Below are 19,951 nucleotides of genomic sequence, written 5' to 3'. Positions count from 1 at the left end.
AAAAATTCTTGTTTATTATGCTTCTCTCAAGAAAATAACAGCTAGAAGATTGTTTTGAACTTATACTTTGTTAATTTTTCAAATTATAAGTTCTAGCTGTTAAATAAGTATAGTTTTTAAGAAGAATTTACACTTTATGCTTATTGCCTTTAAACTACAGATGTTATTTTGTATTAACCTTCTGTTAAATAAATTATTGGATTTAATATTCTTTTATAATAAGAATAAAGCTTAATTAAAATTTAAGTTTAAAATACTCAAAATATATAATTTCTTAAATATATATAAAATTATTTGGGCAAAGTTATAATTTTTTCTTCTAACAAATTCTTGTTTGATGTTTATTAATATAATTAAAATGAAAAAACACTTTAAAAATTAAATTAATTATAATTTGAAGAAAATATTTAAGAAATTATCAGTCGAAATGGTTTTTTATTATTATTATTTTTTTAATAAAAAATTATTTAAAAAAGATCTTAATTTTATAATATTTTAAGGGGAAGATGGTCTCTTTAGTATTTATAGCAAAAATAATTTTTAAAATATAACTGCTTTTAATTTATTTTCAGCAGCTATACTTATTCCTATAAATAATCAAAAATTTGCTATTTAAGCATTTGCTAAACTTTATATACTTGAAAATTATTTAAATCCATATTGTACTTAATTCTTTGATTTTTACATTAATATTGATTTCAGCTTAATTTTTGATAATGAAGATATTCTTTTACTTCATTCTAGTTCTTATTTATAATAAAGTTAATTTAAAATTATTTAATAAAATATAAAATCTGTAAAAAACAATAATTGAAAAAATAGCATTAAAATAATAAAAAATTTTAGAGTAATAATAAGTTTATTTTTATTATTTCTAATTTATATTATTTTTTTAAATTTAAAAATTATCAATAAATCAAAAATCAAAATTGTATTATTATTAAGTTAAAATATAATTATTATTAATTTTATGAAAAATAAATTTTCATTATATTTATAATATTAATTATTTTAATAATATTAAAATAATAATGAATATAAAAATAAATTTAATTTATTTAATATTTATTATTTATAATTTTTTTTTTAATATATATTTTTCTTTTATTTAATATTAATTTATTACTTATTATTAATTTTCTATTAAATTATATACTTTAGATTTTTTTAGAAAATAATGATTCAGAAAAAAAAATATCTAAAATTTTAATATATTTTATTATAAAGAAAATATATAAAAAATTTAAGTTCTTATTCTTAAGGGTTAAAATCCTGTTATTTATACAATTATCGAGGAAAATGTACAAAAATCATCATATTAAATTATTGAATCAGATAGGGAACTTTCGGCTTTTTATTGGTCCTAAATACATTGAAATTTTCAGAGCTTTGATGACATAATTTAATTATTTATGAGGAAACATGGAATAAAAAATATTTATTATTTTATATTTTTATACTTAATCATTGTTCAGTTTAAGTAGAAAATTTATATAAATGAATAAAATTTGTAAAATAACTAATTAGAATTTAAAAATAAGAATATTCATAATAAATTAAATATTAAAATCAAATAGATGAAAATTAATCCATTATCATAATCATATATTGTTTAAATTAATTCTTTCTTCCTTTTTAAAATTGCTAAACTTTGAAAAATTTTAAAGAAGAATATTTTTTTTTTTAATTATGGACATAATAAAAATTGAGCTAGAATAATGTAAATATAAATAAATAAAAATATTTATTTGAAAATGTTTAAAAAATTAAACAAATAAATATGATAAATATAAGTCGATATATTATATTAATTATTAAAAGACCTATAAATTTGTTTTCACTAATCTCATAATAACTTAATACTTTGAAATTCTATTTGGAAAAGTTAAGCATCAAAAATTTTTAGGTATTCTTTAAATAGTAATATTTTAAATGACCTCTATATTAAAGTGAATTAATACTTCAGCTGACCTTGATTTGTAAAAGCTTTTAAAAGATAGGTAAATTAGGATAATAAGCTTAATTATAAATAAATATCATATATTTATAAGGACAATTTTAAAGTTTTTTTTCTATTTTTTATTATATATTTTAGGGCTTTCAATTATGTACTAATAAATATTAAATTTATTATTAAGATATAGTATCTTTTAATATTACTTACCAAAACATTTTAATATTATAATAAATATTAGAATGAAAAAAATTTTTAAGAAAAAAGTGCTTATGAATTTATTATTCAAAAAAAGCAAATATTAAATTTAAAATTTTTTATATATTTTATCAGATTTTCACTAATTAAAATAATTTAAATATAATTATAATGATTGTTTTAAATTTTATTTTATTTGTTTTTCTTATTTTCTTTTTAATATACTATTCTTTCATAAAGTATTGTGTTTAAAATGAAATATTATTTGTCCATATTTTATTTTTATTTTTTTAAAAACTTAATCAATCAATAAAAAAAATGAGAGAGAAAATAGATTAAAATAAATATTTAGATAGATCTATTTAAAAAAATTGCAGAAAAAATAATATAATAAATGAACATGTTATACTTTTAAATATTTTAATTATAAAAATTTAAAACAAAGCTGTTAATTAAAAAAAATCAAATGAAAAATTACACTAAGAATAAGATATTTATTGATATTAATATATATAAAGATTTTAAAATAAGATTAAATATAAAATAAATGAAAGTTTTATTCTTATATATTATAATTTTGTTAAAAAACATAAATTTAAAAAAAATATTAATTGAATTTATTTCTTTCCATAAAATTAAATTCATTATAAAAAATAATTTCATTAAATTTTTGTAATATAAAAATAATTTTATTTCTTTACATTAAATTTATTTTAATCAAATTATTTCCTTCAATTTTTATGATTTAAAAAAATATGGCAACCAGGGTGGGACTCGAACCCACAACCTTCAGATTAGAAGTCTGCTGCGCTACCATTGCGCCACCCGGCTGAATTTAATAAATACTATAAATAAAATTTTAATATTGATTAATTTAAAAATAAAAATAATTATTACTAAATAAACTTTTTTTTAATTATTTTCATTTATTTGTTAATTTTATTTCAAAGTATTAATATTTATTTATTTAAAAAATGAAAAAGTAAATAATTTGTATAATTCCTTTAACTTAATAAATTTAAATTATATTTCTTATTTCTTAAAAAATATATGTGAATTCATATATGTATGTATACAATATTAATATATTATATTTTGATATTTTATTATTCTAAATACTTATTTTTTTGTTATATTTTTTAAAATTATATTTAATGGATATTTAACAAATCCTATAATTAACAAAAATTAATATAAATATTTATGATTATCAATTCTAATTAATTTTAATTATTTTAGAAGATTCTCATAGAAAAATTAAAAACAAGATTAAATGTTACTTTTATAATTAAAATTTTATATTTAAATATTTTTACTATATAATTTATATTCATTATTTATTTTATATTTTTATTATTTATAAATTCTTTTAATAAAATTAGTAAAAGGCTATAATACTAGAAACTAATCCTCCGAAAGATGTAATTCCATTATTAAAATGAGTTTTAAATACATAAGCAGGAATATTATTTTTTTCTAAGGCCACAACTAAATCTCCTATAATCCTTATTAAATTAATAGAATATTATTTTCTTTCTGCAGAAATTTCATATAAAATTAAACAAAATTATCTTGGACTCATATTATTGAGCATTTCCTTCTTCAAATTTTTTTCGTTTTGAAACGATTGATATAATTTATTTGTATAAAATAATAATGCTGAAGTTAAACCAATTATCCACATTATATATGAATAAGATTTTTATTTTTAATAATTCAGTTTTAGGAATTTTATTTTGCATAAAATAGCAATATTATCTAATAAATAAAAAAAGAAATAAAATGTGTTTGTAGTTAAACATAGTATTTATGAAAATTTATGCTATTTTTTATAATGTTAGAACAAATCTAATATATTAGGAATATTTATTAAGCTTTTAAATAATCTTAATAATCTTCTAGAATCATTAATTTTTTCTTTATATTTATTTTTTTAAAATATAAATTTTTTGTTTATTTTACAATATATTAAATAGTAGCTATTATATTTATATGAATTTACACTCTATTATTTCCAGGACATATATAAACAAACATATTAGCAAATTTTTAAAAACCTATCTTTACATTCTACATTTAGAATAAATAATTTAAAATATGTAAGAATATTACTAAAATATTAAATATATAAATGTATTTTCTATATAAACATGTATACCTGTATATTAGGAAGATTATATCAAATTTAATGTTTATAAATTTACCATAAATAAAAATATCTTATTAATTATAATTTTAAATATTTTTTATTATTATTAAGTTAAAAATATATTATTATAATATTTTACATTTAAATTTGTTTTTATCTTATATATATATTTATTTTCATATATAAATAAAAACTTAAAATTAAATTTATATATAATCTTTTAACATAATTTGCTAATATATAAATAAAAAATTAAAAAATATATCTAAATATCTAAATAATAGATACAAAATACATATAATTTAATATTTAAATAAAAAGCATTTATTTATTATGTTAAATTTTATTTCATATTTTAAATATATAAGAATATAAAAAATCAGAAAATTAGTGTTAATTTAATTAATAAATTAATTTTTTTCAAAAATAATAATTAAATTAAGTAATAATTATAATTCAATAAATCATTTTCTGTATAGATATTAATAGTAATTGCAAATTATTTAAATATATTTAAATAATTTAGAGCAATAATATTGATAAAACAACTCAATTTAAAATAGTATTTTAATAAAATTAATAAATAAAAATCATAAATATTATTAATTAGCTAAGCATAAATATAAATTACTGAAATATTGCATATTTTAACAAGATTATATTATTAAAAAAATAAAAAAATTCTAATATAGAAATATTTAAAAAAATAATATCAAATTTTGTGTAATTTATATAAAGTATTTAAAATGTTATTAAAAAATTAATAATGTTTTTTAATTTTATAAAATAAATTAAATGAAATTTATTCAATATTAAAAATAATATATATATATAATATTAATATAAAATAAGTATTTTTATCTTGTAATTTGTATTGTTAACGACAATTTTAAAAAATAAAATTTAATATAATACTAAAAAAACAATATTATAATATATATATCAATTATTTTTAAAAAATTGTATTATAATTTAATACTTTACAATTATATAAATTTTTTATAAAATCATTATAAATACCTTTTTTTATTTTATTTATGATTTAAATATAAATAAAAGTTGATAAAATATTTTTTTTATTTTAAATATTAGATATTTTTTTTATTATAATAAATAAGATTAATAATTTTATAATTGTGGAAAATATATTTTTAATTTGACCTTTATTATAATTTTTTATTTTAAAAATAAAAAAAAGAATATATTTTTAAAATTATATTTTTATTATCTAAAAAATAAGATAAAAAATGGTATAATATATATTAACTTTTCTTATATAAATAAATTTAATAGAAATGGGCAGAGTCATAAGTGGATTTAATGCGTAAATAAGTTCATCCGAACCAAATCATAAAGAGTATAATTAAAAACGAATCTCTGAACTAACTCGAAATTATAATAACTTAACCTCCATCTGCTGACTTACAATTAAAAATGTAAATATTTGAAGATGGAATAATATAAGTTAGAGCGAAAAACGTAAATAATATTTATAACTTTTAATTAGATGATGTTGTTGGTTAAATATAACTTATAAATGAAAACCTTTCTAATGTAAACATTGAAGTTTAAAATGTGAATTCATGGCAAATAAAGACTCCTTAAATGACTATAGATTTGTAGATAAACCCTTTGAAAATAACTTTTTATTAGGAAAATATCGAAGTTATTGAAATAAATTCATTTTTTTGTGACGGTCTTCTTTATTGTACCACATTAGTTAATTCCTAATATCTTTTTGGAATTCCTGAACATCCTGGTTCTTATAATTTAGATGATACCTTTCACGATAAACCTTATCGATTGTATAATTTAGACAGATATTGTTGGCCTATCGGCTCTAAAGAAAGTTTATATGGAACAGCTCCTATTTTGGTTACTAAAACTAAAGATATGATCGGTGGCTTTTTTTGGAGAAACTCATCTGAAACATACGTAGATATTAAAAGAATGAAAAATAAAAAATAAAGCTAAGTAAATTGGTTTAGTGAGTAAGGTGATTTGGAAATTCTTGTTTTTGCGGATTTTAAAGTAGAAAAATTTTATAAAAAATTTACGAATATTATCGGAGTTTCACTGTTTCCTTAATTATTTGCTTTAGGGTATTAACATTGCAGGTATAGTTTTAAAGATTAGAATGATGTGGAAGCTGTTGATAAGAATTTTGATTAATATGGAATTCCTTATGATGTTATTTATTTAGATATAGACCATTGCTTCAATAAAAGATATTTCACATTTGATTAGGCTTTGTATCCTAATGTAGATGATATGATCAAAAAACTAGATTAAAAGGGAAGAAAGTTAGTTACTATTGCAGATCCTCATATTTTAATTGACTAAGATTATTCTATCTATACAGAAAGTTATAATCAACCTAATTTCTTTATAAAAAATCCTGACGGTGTGACTAATTTTGTGGGAAAATGTTGGCCAGGAGATTGTAATTGGTTAGACTTTTTGAATTAAGATGTATAGAAATTCTGGCAAAATTTATATAGTTATGAAAAATATAAACATACATCAAGAATTGTACATGCCTGGAATGATATGAACGAACCTGCAGTTTTTAAGGGTATTGAAGAAACAATGGCTAAGGAAAATCTCCATTATGTTAAAAATAAATAAACTGAATATTAAGTTCCACACACTTTTGTTCATAATCTTTATGGTTATTGTTAATCTAAGGTAATTTTTAAAAAAAATTATAATATTTTTTTTAAAAAAGGCTACTTATGAAGGTATATTAAATAGAGATTCTCCTAATGAGTAATAAAGACCTCTTGTTTTAACAAGATCATGGTGGGTGGGAACTTAAAAATATGCTGCTATATGGACTGCTGATAGTGAAGCTACTTGGAATTATTTAAATGTTCATAATCCTATGCTTCTTTCTTTTAGTACAACTGGATTTTCTTATTGTGGAGGAGATGTTGGAGGGTAAAATTTTTAAAAATATTTTTTTTATTAAATTTTATATGTAAAAAAGCTTTGAAGGAAATCCAGAAAATAAATTACATATAAGATGGTTTCAAGCAGGTGCGTTTTAACCGTTCTTTAGGGGTCACAGTTCTACTTTTTGTGAAAGAAGAGAGCCTTGGCTATATGATGACGATACTTTGTAAGGAATAAAAAACGCAATTTTAACCAGATATGAGTTTTTGATTTATTGGTATAGTGAGTTTTATAATCATGTAAAAACAGGAATGCCTGTAATGAGAGCTTTATGGATGAATTATCCTGAATTAGAAAATATTTTTGATGAAGAATAGATTTATATGCTTGGAAAAAATATTTTAGTTGCTCCTATTGTCGAAGAAAATCAAAATTAAGTTTTTTTGAGAAATTTACCTGGACTTTGGTACGATTATAACAATCATTATTAAATTACAGATACATCTTAAAAGCATAGTGTTACTGATATAAATCATATACCTATCTATATTAGAGGAGGATCTGTCATTTTATATTATAATATACTTAAAAATAAGAGTTTTAAATCTAGTAAAGATATTAAGGAAAACTGTTCAATGTATATCGTTATTTGCCTAGATGAAAAATAAGAAGCTGAAGGAGTCTTTTTCATGGATGATGGAGAATCATTTAAATATGAAAAAGTATTAATTTCTATATTTATTTTAAAAAAATAAAAATAAAGGGTTAAGAATTTTGTTTAACTACTTTTAAATTTAGAGAAAATGCTCTTAATATTAATGTTTAAAATAAATATTAAAATTAATATTGGAAAACAAATGTCGATTATATTGTTGTTTGTGGTTATAAATAATTAGATAAAGTAATGAAAAAGCCACATGTAGTAATAAGCTAAAATAATATACTTATTTAAAGCTTAAACATAGATCTTAATAAAAACTCAAATAATACGTTATTCCATTTAAATTGAGTTAATATAATTAAGTGGAATATTTATAAAAAACAAAAACCAATAATATTTAATTTTATATAATAGTTTTTTTAAATTTATTTATTTTTCTTTTCATTATTTCTTTAATTGTGATTAAGAATGTTTATATATAGATTTTAATTATTTTTTAAAATTTAAATATATTTTATTTTTATTTTAACATAAGAAAAAATAATTATAAAATTCCTTTGCTATATCTATTTTTCTAATTTTATAATACAAAAATTGCTAAATTTTTACAATTATATTAAGTATATCTATTAAATTTCGATTTTGTTAAATAGAAATTTATAATAGAAAATTTATTTTAAAAATAATTTAACATTTCTGATTATTTTTTTATTTAAAAATAAAATAATGCAAATTACATAATAATTTAAAAACAATAAAAATAAAAAGAAATATATCTAAAAATAAAAATATATTTTACAAAATAAACAACTAAAAACATACATAATTTATTTCAATTATTTTAAAAATTTTATTTTAGGTTTTCTTCATTTTTTATATATTCTTATTCGTTTTAATACTTTTAAATATATTAATTATTTTGATTATCTTTTTGTTTAGCAAAAACATTTTAGGATTTCTTCCATGCCCATAATCTCGCAGTAGTCATTAACATCATTAAAACAATAAATGCTATTTTTATTATGTTAAAAAAAGGACAACTAGACATTTATTATTATTTAGTTAGATCTTTATTATAAATTATTTTAATTTTAAAATTTATAAAAGCTATTTTTTTTTATATATATAAATATATATATATATATATATATATATATATATATATATATATATATATATATATATTAATTTTTATTTAAATATTTAATTACTATTATTTTAATTTATTTTTTAATTTTATTATTTCTCGATTTATTCTATATTTTTTGCACTTCATTAGCATTAATAAATTATCCAGAAATATCTATAAATAATATGTATATAGAAAAAATTAATTTACATAAATATATATAAAAAAAATTAAAATCTATAATTAATTATTGAAATTTATGATTTTTTTAAATAAATGAAAAGAATTTAATATATTTTAGGTAATAATTAAAAATAATAAAAATATTTATCAATATAATAACAATATTTATGAAATAAAAAAATTAATTTTTTTCTTATATTAAAAAATAATCAAATATTAAATCTAATAGCTTTAGATTATTTTCTAGTATTGCTTGCATTATCCCCTACATAAAATGATTCAGTAGTTTAATCAAACTTAGCAATACTCCTTTATTTTTAAAAATAAATAAATAATAAAAAACTATTATTATTACATATCAGGTGAAATATTGCTCATTACAGAAGACCTTAAGTCTCTTAATGATTTTCTTTTATTGATAGCATTTTTTAAATGTTCTACAAATTCTTTAACTGAAATCACACCATCGCCATCTTAATCAAATTTATTAAAAACAACATTTAAGTCTCTAGAAGTAAGTTCAATACCAATCTCTTAAATAAAGAAGTCTTTGAATTCTTTTTTTCCAATAGAATTTTTTTTCTTTAAGTCCATATTTTCATGTAATTTGAGAATTTTTATTTTTTTCTATTTCATATAATAGAAAATTTTTTCTTCGATTTCATAAATAATTTATTCGTCTGAATATGGTTAAGATATGCTTTCTTTTTTCGGGTATTTTTACATATAAAGTATTTTAGTCATATTTTCTCTAGAAACATAATTAATAAATTCCAAAATATCTACTTTATTATTTTTATTTGCATCTATTGTTGACAAAAAGCGGAAAATTTCTTCTTGGGAAGCTGAAATATTTTATTTTAATAAATATTTGGTTAATTCTTTTGTATCGATTTCTTCATCTTTATTTTTATCAATTTCTGCAAAAACTTCGAGCGCGCTTTTTTCTTCATTTCAGAAACTATCATAATTCCGATCATTTCTCTTAAAACTTCATCTTTTTACGTAGTCATTTATTTAGTATTATCATTCAAAATGTTATTTAATTCTTTAATAGACTGCATTTAATTCATTCTTTCTTATTATTAATTTTCATTATTCTTTAACCTTTCTTACGCTGCATATTATTCTTTATTTTCTTCTTCATTATTTTAAGCTGCTTTTTGTAAAATAGAAATTTCTTCTAAATATTTTAATTTGCTTATATCATCTAACATATAAGGACGTAATAATTATTCAAAAGCAATTTTATCAAAAGGTTACTTTTATTTACTGTAATAATATAAAACTTCATCTCTATAAATATATATTTATAAAAATAAAATAAATAAAATTTAACCTATTAAATTCGACCATATTTAAAGTTCCAAGACAAGTATTTAAGAATTCTTCTTTTGAAATAATTTTATCATTATTTCTATCGAATATCATGAATCCATTATTTGTATTAAGCTACCTATTTTTTAAAGTTTTAGCAAGTTTAAGGGTAAAGTCTTTTTCCCATTGCTTGGCTAACAGGCCTTATCCAAATTTGGAACTAATTTAAATTTAATCTTAATATTCATACCAAAAAACTTTAATGTAGAGAAGCCCTACTTTAATTTTTTTATCATTATAAATAGTAAGGACAGTATCAATAATTAAATTAGAATTTAATCCATCCAATTTAGTACTAGCTATTCCTACGATATCATGTTATTCGTATTCGTTTGTTAAAGGAGCAAAATCATCAAAGACTACAAATTCTAAAGGAACTTTATTTAAGATGTTTTTAAATTTATCTAAATGGCAAATATCATGTATTTAATGATGATCATATTTAGGTTAAGACCCAGGAACTGATTTTGTATAATAGTCTTTATTTTAAATTTAATAATATATAAAGGTGGATGATTTTTCATTGAAGCCTTAAGCTTTATCTATTATTACTACTAACTTTCTTTTAGTACTTTGATCTTTGTTGTCTTCATATTCTTCCAAAGCCAAATCTTTTTGCTCTTCTAATTCTTTATCTTATGTAGAGTTTTTCTAAACGAATAATTTTATTTAGTTTGAAATTGGATACCTTAATCTGGCTTTGATTTCTATTTATCCTATTATTGTTTCAGCAAAATTAAGTTAACATTTTTAGTTTAAAACCGCTGAAATACATTCTTATCGGTTATTCTAAAATAAATATAGAAGAGGAACTTCTACTGAGCCTAATAATAAAGCATCTTTTCCAACTGCGGCATATAGTTCTATTTTTATCGACCCAGTACTTAAATACAATAAGAAATCGTCTTTAGTTGTTATTTTATAAGAGCATTAAAAGTTAAAATATGTTTGGTTTTTGGCCTAGCTTATTGGAGTTGTTTAAATATCATGATCATAAAAATCTACCGTTGAAAAGACTAAAATTTCCTCATTTTCTGATATTTTACCATTTGTAATGGCAAATAGATTTCCTTAGTATATTTAGCATAATCCTATCCAAAAGTCAAAGTAATTACAACCATTTTCTTTTTTTTAAATTATATTTTTTAAAATATAGTTTCTTTTTACGTTTATCAGTTTAATTTTCTTCTTCTTCATCATCTGAAAAAACAGAAACATTATCAGTATATTGAACATTGTTTTTTTATATACTTTTTATTTTTCTTGTTATTATTAAATCCCAACATCTCCTTTAAGAAATCCTTTTTTATTAAAAAAATATATATTTAAAAAATAATCTAATAAAATAAAAATAAATACCTTTCATATCAGAGATTTAAGCTAACTCTTAAGCTTAACTAAGGAGTGCATTGTATTTTAATTCAAAAGCTTCCTTTTCAGCTTTATGTATACTTTCTTTTTCTTGAGTAATATCCATTTAAATTTTAAGCATGGTTTAAATTTTTTCTAAATGCACAGCAATTTCTCCTTTATCTCTTTTTAACTATTCTATTTCTTATTAAAGATTTTTTACATAAACTTAATTTTTTTCATCTTAATTATTTTCTAAAAGTTCATCTAGTCCTTAAATCTTTAATTTATGTGAATTCATAGTGATTTCACCTAATGTTTTTAAATAGGTTTTATGATCCATTTATTATAATTATTATAAAGGCCCGAATTTGTTAGCTTAAGAAGTAAGTTCTATTTTTAACTCATCATTTTCATCTCTTAAAAATTCAACTTCTTATTTCAAATTATCTATTTAATTTTCCAATCTTTCGACCTCTTTTCTTAACTCATTTACTCTTTGATTCAAACTTTTGTTTTCTTCTGAAAATTTGAGATTTTCTTCTTCTAGTTCTTATATTTTCACATATTTTAAGGCCTTTTCTCCATGTTCTTTAAAGAAAGGACTCGAAAGTAATTCTTTTAATCTATTTTCAGTCTGATCTCGTTATTTTTTTAAATCAATTATTTGTTTTTGGTATTCTTCTGCACTTTAAAAGCCCAATTAAAGCATTCTGTTTTCCCTACTTAGGTTATTAGCCTTTTCTTTCCATTCCCTAAGTTCTTGATTCAAAGTTTAGTTTTATTAAATAGAAGTTTTCAACTAATTTTTCAAATTATTATAATGTCCATAAAGTTCATCATTTTTAGCTTATAAACTAGTCAACTTTATATTAGAATTTTAATTTTCAGGAAGTGTTTGTAATGCGTTTTTTAAATTGCTTGAAGGTCTATTAGTATTATTTTAGGATTGTAGTTTTCTGTTTTATTCTTCAGTTTCTTTCAATTATTTTTTTAATAAGTCGACTAACTTTAGTAAATCAGAAAATTTTTTTCTGTCTTTTATTTCATGTGTTTCTACTCCTTCTATTGTTTTCCATAATTTTTTTTTCCTTTGTTTTTTTATGGAACAGTCTTTTTTTATTTTTTATTTTATATTTTGTAAATTTTTTACTTCTTTTGCTATTTAAATTGCTTATAATTATTTTTTTAAAAGTTAATTTTCTGCTTTTATATCTTAAAATAATAATTAATAATGTTCATGATCATATTCTTAATATTCAGATTTATGTAAATTTTATGATACTTTATTTAATTCATTTGTAATATGTTTTATTTAGTTTTCAATTTTCTATTGTCTTTTTGATAAAGTAAAGTTCATATCTTGTTAACCTAGATATATTTATTCTTTATACTTTTTGTCTTATTTATAATATTCATAAGCTCTTTAGGTTTAATCTATTGATTTAGGTTTATTACGCGAATTTGATCTATTACATTATTCTGGAATGTTTCTATTATTTTAATTTTCCTTTGTTTCTTCATCTGAATATTTACTTTCTTTCATACAATTATTTATGTCTTTATCAAACTTAGTCTTATTTTCATCTGATTCTTTTTTTTATATTTTTTTTTTTTTTAAAATATCAAGTAATGTAACTTTCATTTTCATTTGGTCTATTAAATGAATCTCTTTTCTATTCTGATAATTACAATATTAAATTAAAAAAAAATTATTAATTTACAATCTTAAGTTATTAGGCTTGAAAGTCTCTATAATTAGAAAATGTCAATTTTTGGTTCAGACATTTTTCTTTTTATTATTGTTGTTTTTTTTTTTTAAATAAATTAATTAATTTTAAATTAAATATTATTTATTTTAAAAAAAAGTTATTTTTATTGATATAAAATCTAAATAATTTATTAATTAATAAATTTAATTCGATAAAAATATATAATTTATTAGAATAATTTCTTAAATATTAATCATCAATTAAAATTCTATAATTTATATAAGTAAATATTAGAAATATATAAATAAAATATCTTGATAAAAGTATTTTTTTTTATATAAATTGAGATATTTTTACCCGAATTATAGTATAAATTATTATGTATTTAAATTGATTATAGATATGGCTTAATCTGAATAATTAAATTTTATTTAAAATGGCTTCCGAAATCATATTTTTAAAATATAATTAGTGGATTTTTATAAAAATTTAATATACCCACTTTATAACTAACAACAAAATAAAAAAATTAAATATAAAATTATTTTATTCTGAAATATTTTCACTATAAAAAATGTTTCAAGTAAAATTTATTATACATTATATTTAAATTTATCAATTATACAATCTTCAGTATCAGTATGATAATAGTATATAGATAAAATTAAAAAAATCAAATTAAACGAGATATTATATCAGTATATAAATTCATTAATCCAGTACTTGGAGGATTATATTCTAATACACAATTTTCCTAAATTTAATATATAATTAATTAAAAAAAAATATATTATCTTTAATTTTTATAAGAAAATATTTTTTTTTTAAATACTTCCAAAAAACATTTTACTCCATAATCAGAAAAATCTTTAGAATAAATTATTATTTCAGGTTTTTATTAGTCATTTTTAGGTGGTTTTATCAAATGTATTAAAGGCATTCTTTCCATTTCCATATTTTTAAGTTAGTAATAAAATTATGCACAATTAACTATAACAAAATTACATTAATCATGATATAATGCTGCGCCATTTAAGAAATATTTTCTAAAATATATCCCATAATGGTCACCTGGAACAAAATAAAATATAAGATAAGGCTTTTCTTTTTTCATTATTTATGCATGTAACCAATCTTCTCCTTTATATTCAGTTAAATACTATTCTCTATTTTCAATATTAATACTTTTTAATTAACCAATTTTATATCCAATCACTGAACCAAAAAATGTTGAAAAAGCTATCATTTTTTTTCTAGGATTTTTGATTTTAAAACCAAATAAATATTAAAGAGAATTCATTTATTATTTTATTTATTTAATAGTATTTTTTATATCTATTTTTTAATTTTTCAATGAATGTATTTTTATAAATATTTTAATTTATATTTATAATATATTTGTATTATTATTCATTATTAATTTAAAGGAAATATATAAATTTTATATTATGCCTATATATTTTCAAAAAACTATTATTAATACATTAAATTTTTATTTATTTTTTTTATATTATATTTACAATAAAATTATTTTTGATTTGCATAAAAAAAAATATTGTAAAATTAAATCAAAATTAAAATTCAAAAAAAATATAATGTAAATTAATATATAGGAAATTCAGTAAAAACTTTAAAAATTTTCTTTTACAGCTAAATAACTACTAGATTAATATAGTAAAATATTAAAAAAATATATTAAAAAACATATTTAAAATAAAAAAAGGCCAATTTTAATAAAATAAAGTTTCATTATCAAAAAACTTCTATATTGTAAAACCAAAACAAAAAAAGAAAATTAAAAAAGAAAACTAAAAATATATCATACAAATAGTAATTTGATGAAACATTTGATGAATCTAAAAAACTATAAGATTGTTTAAATTAATAAATTACATTAAAAATTAATAAAACAGCCATAAGGAAATTAAATAACGAATTTATAAATGTAAATACAAAAAAAAAGCTCATTATATTATTAAAAATAAAGATATTAGAAAAATTAAAAAAAACCTAGTAATAAATGATAGAAGAAGATATAAAAAACCTGAATAATTAAATAAAATAAGTTAACAGGAGATAATCATATAAATAAGCATTCAAAACAGCAATAGGATTTTAAGCACCGTTAAATGTTTATTTAGAAGACTCTAACAATAATTAAACTTAGTTTGAATCTTCAAAGTTATAAGAAGATAAATTAATCGTATAAGAAAAAAGTCAATTTGATTTTAATGCTAATAAATTCAGCTAATTAAATGCTTCTAATAGTAGTTAAAATTAATAATATGATTAAATACTTTATGTTGAGATAGATTCTCTTAATAATGAATATAGCAATATCAATTAATATGATAAATTAACAAATAAATAATTTAGTATGAAAGAAATGAGCTAATTTTAAAGTCCAAATTTAGAAAAAAGCAAAGATTTATAAAACATATTATTTTTAGAATAATCTATTTAATGTAAATAAAAAAAATATTTTATATTACCGTTAATACAATATTTAGAAAAAAATAAAAAGTTATTTGAAATTAGCGAAATTTTAGATAAATCAAAATCTTAATAAACTTGCCTTAAATTAGAAAAAATAAAGTAAAAAACTCCAAATGAAAATATATAAAATATAAACAGTTTGCAATAAAAAAAATAAATGAAATAAAATTAAAATAATTTATTTTAGGATAAAAATACAAATCAAGAAAATATAGATAATAATAATGCTGATATATTATAATAATAAAATAATAATGATATATAAAGCGACTAAAGTTACATTAGTTTAATAGAAAATTAAAATAATTATTAAAATTAGAGTAAATTTTGTAATAAAAAATGTTTATTAAAACTTATTTTAACATTAATTGCTATTGGATTAAGCACATTTGCAATATTAAGAGCATATTTATGAATAAATTTAATATATAAATTATAATAAATTTTAATAAAATATTATTTAAACCAAATATATATTTAAAGTTATTTAATTTTTTTATTTTATAAATCCGAATTTTCAATATTTTATTTTTAATGAAAATAATATACATAATTTTAAAACGAGTTAATTTTAATAAAAAATTAAAATTGAATGAATAATAATGTTATTTAATAGAAGTAGTGATGAATCAATAAGATCAAAAATAATAAAACTTAGTCAATTTATAAGTTTAAAAATAATAATGGGAAATAAATTGAGAAATTTAAAACACAAATAATTTTAATTTGAAAAAACTCAAACAAATTTATTAATTATATCTTACTATAACGCAAAAGTATAAATTAAATTTATAAAAATACTTGAAAATCATTAAAGAGACATTAAAATAAAATTAATAATAGATTATTTGCAATTGATAAAAGAAATTAAAACATAAATAAAAATAATTAAAAAAGTAAAAGATAAAGTATATATTTTTTTATTTTTAATTATGTTTCAATTTTTATTTTTTTAATCTAAAAAAAGTTTAAATAATAAATTCAAAAACTCTAATATTATTAAATAATAAAACTTTTCTTTAATTGTAAGATAGCAATAATAATAATATATGAAAAAAAATCATATTTTCAGAAAACTAAATTTATTTTAATCATATTAATTTAGAATTAGAGTATAAAAAAATTAAAAATTTAACTCAATAAATGAATAAAAATATCCAAGATATATTTAAATAAGATAGATAAGATAAAATATATTAAAAACATAAAAAAATTAGTTAATTCAAAAATATTTAAAAATCTTAATTATTAAATATTTTCTTTGATTATAATATATAAAATTTTTGTAAAGATAAAAATTTACTTTATAGAACTTAGTAATTATTATATTATAATAAAAATATAATGATAATTATTCATAAATATTTTAAAAATATGTTATTTAAATATATGTGTAAATAAAATAATTAATATTAATTTTAGAAATTAACATAAAAATAAGTTTTATATTTATTCATAAATATAATTAAGTAATATGTTTGTTTTTTATTTATTCAATTTAAAAAATATCAGAATACAAAAATTAAATGATTTAAACTATAAATATAAAAATAAAAAATGCTTATATATTTTTATTTTTTATATTAATTAAATTAAATAATTAATTTTTCTATTAATATAAAATAATATATATTTTAATAATCTATTATTCATATTTATTATCCATAACCACTTATAATTGAATTATTATCTGTTAATTTTCGTCCGGTCATCAATGGAATTGTAGTGTTCATTTATGATACTTTATGAGATGTTTCAATTTCAGGTACAGATTAATAAGAAGATTATTTATAATTATTTTAGTTATTATTATAATTTTTATATATAGAATTTTATGGTAAAAACTACTTTATAAATTCAGGAGTGTAATCAATTTTATTCCATTAAGAATTTTATTTATATTTTATTATTTTATAATTTTTGGAAGGATCATCTAAATCTTCATATTATTCATATTCATAATCGGATCCATTTAAATAAACCTTTCTTGAATACTCTTAAATTCCTTATTATTATTATAAAAATTGATTTTAATACTAATTTATTGTATTTTGAGGTTTTTAACTGACATCCATTTCTAAATGGTATTTATCGTTATTTATTTGAGAATTAATGTTATTTTCTAAGTTATTTAATTCATAAGTTGGAATAAAAAATTAGATTGTAGTATTATCAAATTTTTTATTTTAATCTAATAAACTTTATTAGTTTTTACTTTGTATATTTTAACTATGTATTTTAGATAAAGAGTCTAATATTTTTTAATGATTCTATAATATTTCTTCAAACGTTTGTTTATTAGGACTGTCTATTGGTAATTGACAAGATTATAAATTTATATTCATTTTATTGTTTTATTTTTTATGTTTAACTTTAAAATATTTTTTATACAAATTTTAATTATGAATTTCATGAATATAATTATTTTAATTACCACAAAATTTATACATTATTTAATATAAAATAATAAAAATTTTATATTAATAATTATTTTTTAAAATAACTATATTAAATTCACATTGTAAATCAATTTATGATTTAATACAATAAACAAAGTTTCCTATTTATTAATTTGTAAATTCAAAACACTCATAAATGAATAAATAATAATAAATGAAAGCAGTCTAACTATAAAAATCTAATATTATAATTGAAAATTAATAGAATGACATATATAAATATATAAATTTAGTTTTTGTTATTAAAATAACCAAAAATTAATTTTTTAATTATTGAATTGTATATATATAAAAATATTTTTTTTATATTTTATTTAAGAATTTATTACAAATAAATATTATGTTTAAATAAATATTATTATAAATATATAAAATACTTCAAAACATTAAATAAGCTTTAAGTTATTTATTATTTAGTTCTCTTGTTAAATTTTCAAGTAGATAATGTTCATCCTTATTTGATAACCACATTTGTGTGTTTTAATCAAAATAATATTTATATGAACCTCTATAAAGTATTAATTGGTTTAAAATATTTAATAAAATAATTAAAACTACCCTAAAGGACTGTAAAGGTAAATTAATTTTTATTTAGAATCAGATATAAATTAATATTATCCAATACTTTCAATATTTATAGTCAATTTATAATCTTCATTATCATTTTCATTTCTATGAATTTACAATTTTAGAATTTCATTTTTTTTAGTTTTTACGTTCTTTCTATTGTGTTTATCTTTGATTCACTTTATTTCATTTGGATAAATGATTTTTCTATTCTATATAAAAGTAAATTAGCTTCATCTTAAAATTCTTATTTCTCAATAAAAGGACTATTTTATTATATATATACATATATATATATATATATTATAATTTAACTTTTAAATTAATTACATGCATTTTTCTAGTTATTTAGGTTTTGATTTTAATCGATTTGTATTTTAATTTATCATTTAAACAGGTTTATTTATTAATATTTAATAATTAAATTATAAGAATTTAAATTTTTGTAAAGATTTTATCATCTTGAATATCTTAATTATGATAAAAAATTATATTATTATATTTAATTATATAGATTAAAATTAAATACATAAAATTCTTAATTCTAATTATTTTAAGAAAAATATAATGTATTAAATACAATATTATTAAAACAAATTTTTTTTATTATTATAATAATATTAAAATGTAAAATAATTATATTTATTTGTATTTAAATATTTATATTAATAATTTTTATTTTAATTTAAATAAATATAGAAAATAAAAAATAAAATAATTTAATGAAAATTAAAATATAAAATATAAAAAATCTTAGAAATATGTATATATATATATATATATATATATATATATATATATATATATATTATTTATTTATT

The 19,951-nt window shown here is 17.0% G+C and overlaps 2 protein-coding genes and 1 non-coding gene across 3 annotated transcripts, besides 15 other annotated features; 1 reads left to right on the top strand and 2 right to left on the bottom strand. All coding sequences in view use genetic code 6, as the record gives it.

Annotated features, from left to right (window-relative positions):
* Positions 1 to 987: 987 nt before the first annotated feature.
* Positions 988 to 1,024: a microsatellite.
* Positions 1,013 to 1,047: a microsatellite.
* Positions 1,048 to 1,053: 6 nt separating this feature from the next.
* Positions 1,054 to 1,116: a microsatellite.
* A 1,795-nt stretch (positions 1,117 to 2,911) lies between these two features.
* On the bottom strand, positions 2,912 to 2,983 carry IMG5_100090. The gene has a single exon. It is a non-coding gene; the product is annotated as a tRNA-Arg (tRNA).
* A 449-nt stretch (positions 2,984 to 3,432) lies between these two features.
* Positions 3,433 to 3,465: a microsatellite.
* Positions 3,459 to 3,513: a microsatellite.
* A 1,111-nt stretch (positions 3,514 to 4,624) lies between these two features.
* Positions 4,625 to 4,662: a microsatellite.
* Positions 4,663 to 5,735: 1,073 nt separating this feature from the next.
* On the top strand, positions 5,736 to 8,295 carry IMG5_100080 (hypothetical protein; the record flags this gene model as incomplete). The annotated part of the gene is made up of 5 exons (XM_004035298.1): positions 5,736 to 6,236; positions 6,438 to 6,989; positions 7,030 to 7,241; positions 7,291 to 7,918; positions 7,960 to 8,295. 5 exons carry the CDS (start codon positions 5,736 to 5,738, stop codon positions 8,203 to 8,205), a joined length of 2,139 nt encoding a protein of 712 aa, XP_004035346.1. The 3' UTR covers positions 8,206 to 8,295.
* A 317-nt stretch (positions 8,296 to 8,612) lies between these two features.
* Positions 8,613 to 8,664: a microsatellite.
* A 311-nt stretch (positions 8,665 to 8,975) lies between these two features.
* Positions 8,976 to 9,042: a microsatellite.
* A 26-nt stretch (positions 9,043 to 9,068) lies between these two features.
* Positions 9,069 to 9,102: a microsatellite.
* A 170-nt stretch (positions 9,103 to 9,272) lies between these two features.
* IMG5_100070 (hypothetical protein) lies at positions 9,273 to 12,393 on the bottom strand. The gene is made up of 4 exons (XM_004035297.1): positions 11,906 to 12,393; positions 10,509 to 11,670; positions 9,525 to 10,465; positions 9,273 to 9,478 (listed from the first exon to the last, which is right to left on the bottom strand). Exons 1-3 carry the CDS (start codon positions 12,237 to 12,239, stop codon positions 9,910 to 9,912), a joined length of 2,052 nt encoding a protein of 683 aa, XP_004035345.1. The 5' UTR covers positions 12,240 to 12,393; the 3' UTR covers positions 9,273 to 9,478; positions 9,525 to 9,909.
* A 1,319-nt stretch (positions 12,394 to 13,712) lies between these two features.
* Positions 13,713 to 13,759: a microsatellite.
* A 1,528-nt stretch (positions 13,760 to 15,287) lies between these two features.
* Positions 15,288 to 15,322: a microsatellite.
* Positions 15,323 to 15,386: 64 nt separating this feature from the next.
* Positions 15,387 to 15,423: a microsatellite.
* A 3,462-nt stretch (positions 15,424 to 18,885) lies between these two features.
* Positions 18,886 to 18,930: a microsatellite.
* Positions 18,931 to 19,405: 475 nt separating this feature from the next.
* Positions 19,406 to 19,438: a microsatellite.
* A 451-nt stretch (positions 19,439 to 19,889) lies between these two features.
* Positions 19,890 to 19,939: a microsatellite.
* Positions 19,940 to 19,951: the final 12 nt, after the last annotated feature.

Source organism: Ichthyophthirius multifiliis (assembly GCF_000220395.1).
Source record: "Ichthyophthirius multifiliis unplaced genomic scaffold scaff_1120509250845, whole genome shotgun sequence".
NCBI lineage: Eukaryota > Ciliophora > Oligohymenophorea > Hymenostomatida > Ichthyophthirius > Ichthyophthirius multifiliis.
Note: the sequence above shows the minus strand (reverse complement) of the source record. Positions and strands in the feature narration are given on the sequence as shown.